General features: G+C 44.6%; 1 protein-coding gene across 1 annotated transcript; it reads right to left on the bottom strand.

Moving 5' to 3' along the window:
- Window positions 1–497: 497 nt before the first annotated feature.
- LOC142095406 (CCAAT/enhancer-binding protein delta-like) lies at window positions 498–1,151 on the bottom strand. The gene has a single exon (XM_075178355.1). It carries the CDS (start codon window positions 1,149–1,151, stop codon window positions 498–500), a length of 654 nt encoding a protein of 217 aa, XP_075034456.1.
- Window positions 1,152–2,412: the final 1,261 nt, after the last annotated feature.

The raw sequence follows: 2,412 nt of genomic DNA on the forward strand, positions 1-2,412 counted from the left end.
TTACAAATCCAAATTCGGTAGTGGGACATTTCTTCTGTCTCTGCAACATGCTAATGAAATGTTTTGTGCATTTGCTTTGTATGTAATAACCATTTTCAGAGCTTAATTTCTATCTATGGCAGGACCCAGGATATGGGACCCTGGTTTGCTTATGTTATGGTTGGGGGGACAGGTCTGTCATACTTTAGGCTGGGTACACACTACAGTGTTTTCAGCTGATTATCGGGCCAATCAGACAATAAACGACCAGTTGACCCGATATCACAGTAGTATGTACCCTGCAACGATGAAGATAATCATTCCAAAGCCCATTTTATAGTTGAACGAGATTATTAAACTGAACTAAAAATCTTTTTCAAGGATTCTGCAGTGTGTATGTACTCAGGACTGTCTTGCATACACACAGCAGGCGGCTGGTATAAAAGTGACAGGCAGTGTCCACGTAGCATCTAGTGACAACTTTCCCTTGTCCCCTGTGTATCTCACAGATTGAGCTGTTATTTTGTCCTCCAAGGTTCTTTGTAAGGAAGTGCGAGGACCTTTCTCTGCCTGTACTCTGGGCTAAAGTGGTCTATGTTCTTTTTGCTCATTCTGTCCTTGCCACAAGAAGTGCTCACGGTGGTGGATGGCATGCAGAACTGGTGGCAGGGCTCCGGGGAGGTAGGCTGCAGGGACATGCTGGTCTGTGCACAGATGGCTATCTGACAGGGCAGGAAGGAGGAGTTGTCACTGTCATTCCACTCAGGCTTTTGCTTTATATGCGATACCTGTGATTGGCACTGTGGAGCCAGGAGCCTGCTAATGTAATAGTCAGCCCCTAACTCCACCCGCTTTCTATTCTTGTGGTTGCTTTTAAACAGGTCCATGAACAGCTCATCATTGCCCAGTTCCAGGTTGGGCAGCGAGGACATGGAATCAATGTAGGTGCTGAAGTTGATGGCACTTTTATCATTGTAAATGGCAAGGGCTGCGCTAAGCTCTGCCAGATTGCTGCTGTTCATTGGAGGCTCCATCTCTTTGCATATGACTCGGGGCTTACAGGGGGCCGGAGACTGATTGACTCTTTTCTCATAGAAGTTGGTGGGCTCCAGGCACCAGGCTGCATAAGGAGACGCACAGCGAGGTACAAGGCTTATGGACAAGGCACTCATGTAAGTGGTGTGCACTGGCTGTACTGCAGAGTCCTTCAGAGATCACAGGGGCATTGGGTAGTCTGAGGGTCCCTTCAGATGTCACAGGGGTAGCTGCTGAACTTTGGGTTCAATTTCAGCCAAGTCCCTTCTGCTGCGGTTTGGCTAGCTGCTGGTGTGTGACTCTATGATGCTGTCAGTTAGCCTTGAAAGTAATGCGTGCTACATCGCTTGGTCAGGGCAGAAGAGTCTAGAGATGAAAGTGTGTACACAGGCGTGCACAATCCGAGTAGATAAAGCAGAACACTAGGGAGCTGTATATTAGTGAACTAAATCCAATACAGCCCAGTGCAGACCATTATAATCCTAAGTACTAGTTTGATAATATTCTCTAGACAACTACATTGCTCCTGGAGCAGATGGAGAGCACAGATCTGAAAGTAAATTGTGTATAGTGTGTACACATGAATTGGCATGCTGATCAGTGCTTGGGTAAAATTGCTTCAACTGTCGTATCATTAGAATTTTCCTGTAGTGTGTGCTCAGCCTAAGAACAAGTTTTATTCAACCAATCTGCATTTATTTGGTGAAGCTTAGGTAATTAGTGCTCAGCCGGATAGTGCCTAGATGTTGACACGCAGCTGACTCCGCCTTGCGTTAGAATGGTATTTAGTTTGGGTAGCCAGTTTCTGGTATATCACTTTTTCTTTTAAAGGATTTATAAGCCATCACTGTTAAGGTCATAAAGTTTCCCATTAGTATTAATCTTCATGTTGTCACTGTTTGTGAGGAGTCATCTTTTATAAATTAATATTCCAAAAATTAAATATTAAATGATTCAATTAGTGAGAAGTCAAATCCTCTTATCCTGTAAAAGATCTTCTTAGTCTGTGGCAGTCACTCATGGACTGGCTGGGTTGGGTAGCAAGGTGGCATCTGCCCCCCAGGCTGGGCCCATAGTGGGCTACTTTGGGCTGGGTCACTGGGCCACCTGCATTTATTACCTTTAAAATGTTCCTAATAGGCTGCTGAGTCGAGTCTTGCCCCCAGCTAAAATTTGACAGCTCTCCCCTGCATTCACTAGGGTGCAGTAGACACCATAGACAATGTGACGAAATGTAGTATGTCCAATGACTGTTATTTTCTGTTGAATTTATGCATAACACTGTGAATATTTTATGTAACCTTTCAAAGTGTATTTTGTTAACTGACCTAAGTCTGACCTAGGCAAGTGTCAAATTGTGTGCCAAAGACAAATGCGATTCATCCTTAGCACTCTAGG

The sequence above is a fragment of the Mixophyes fleayi genome, chromosome 6 (genome assembly GCF_038048845.1).
Source record: "Mixophyes fleayi isolate aMixFle1 chromosome 6, aMixFle1.hap1, whole genome shotgun sequence".
Classification (NCBI taxonomy): Eukaryota; Metazoa; Chordata; class Amphibia; order Anura; family Limnodynastidae; genus Mixophyes; species Mixophyes fleayi.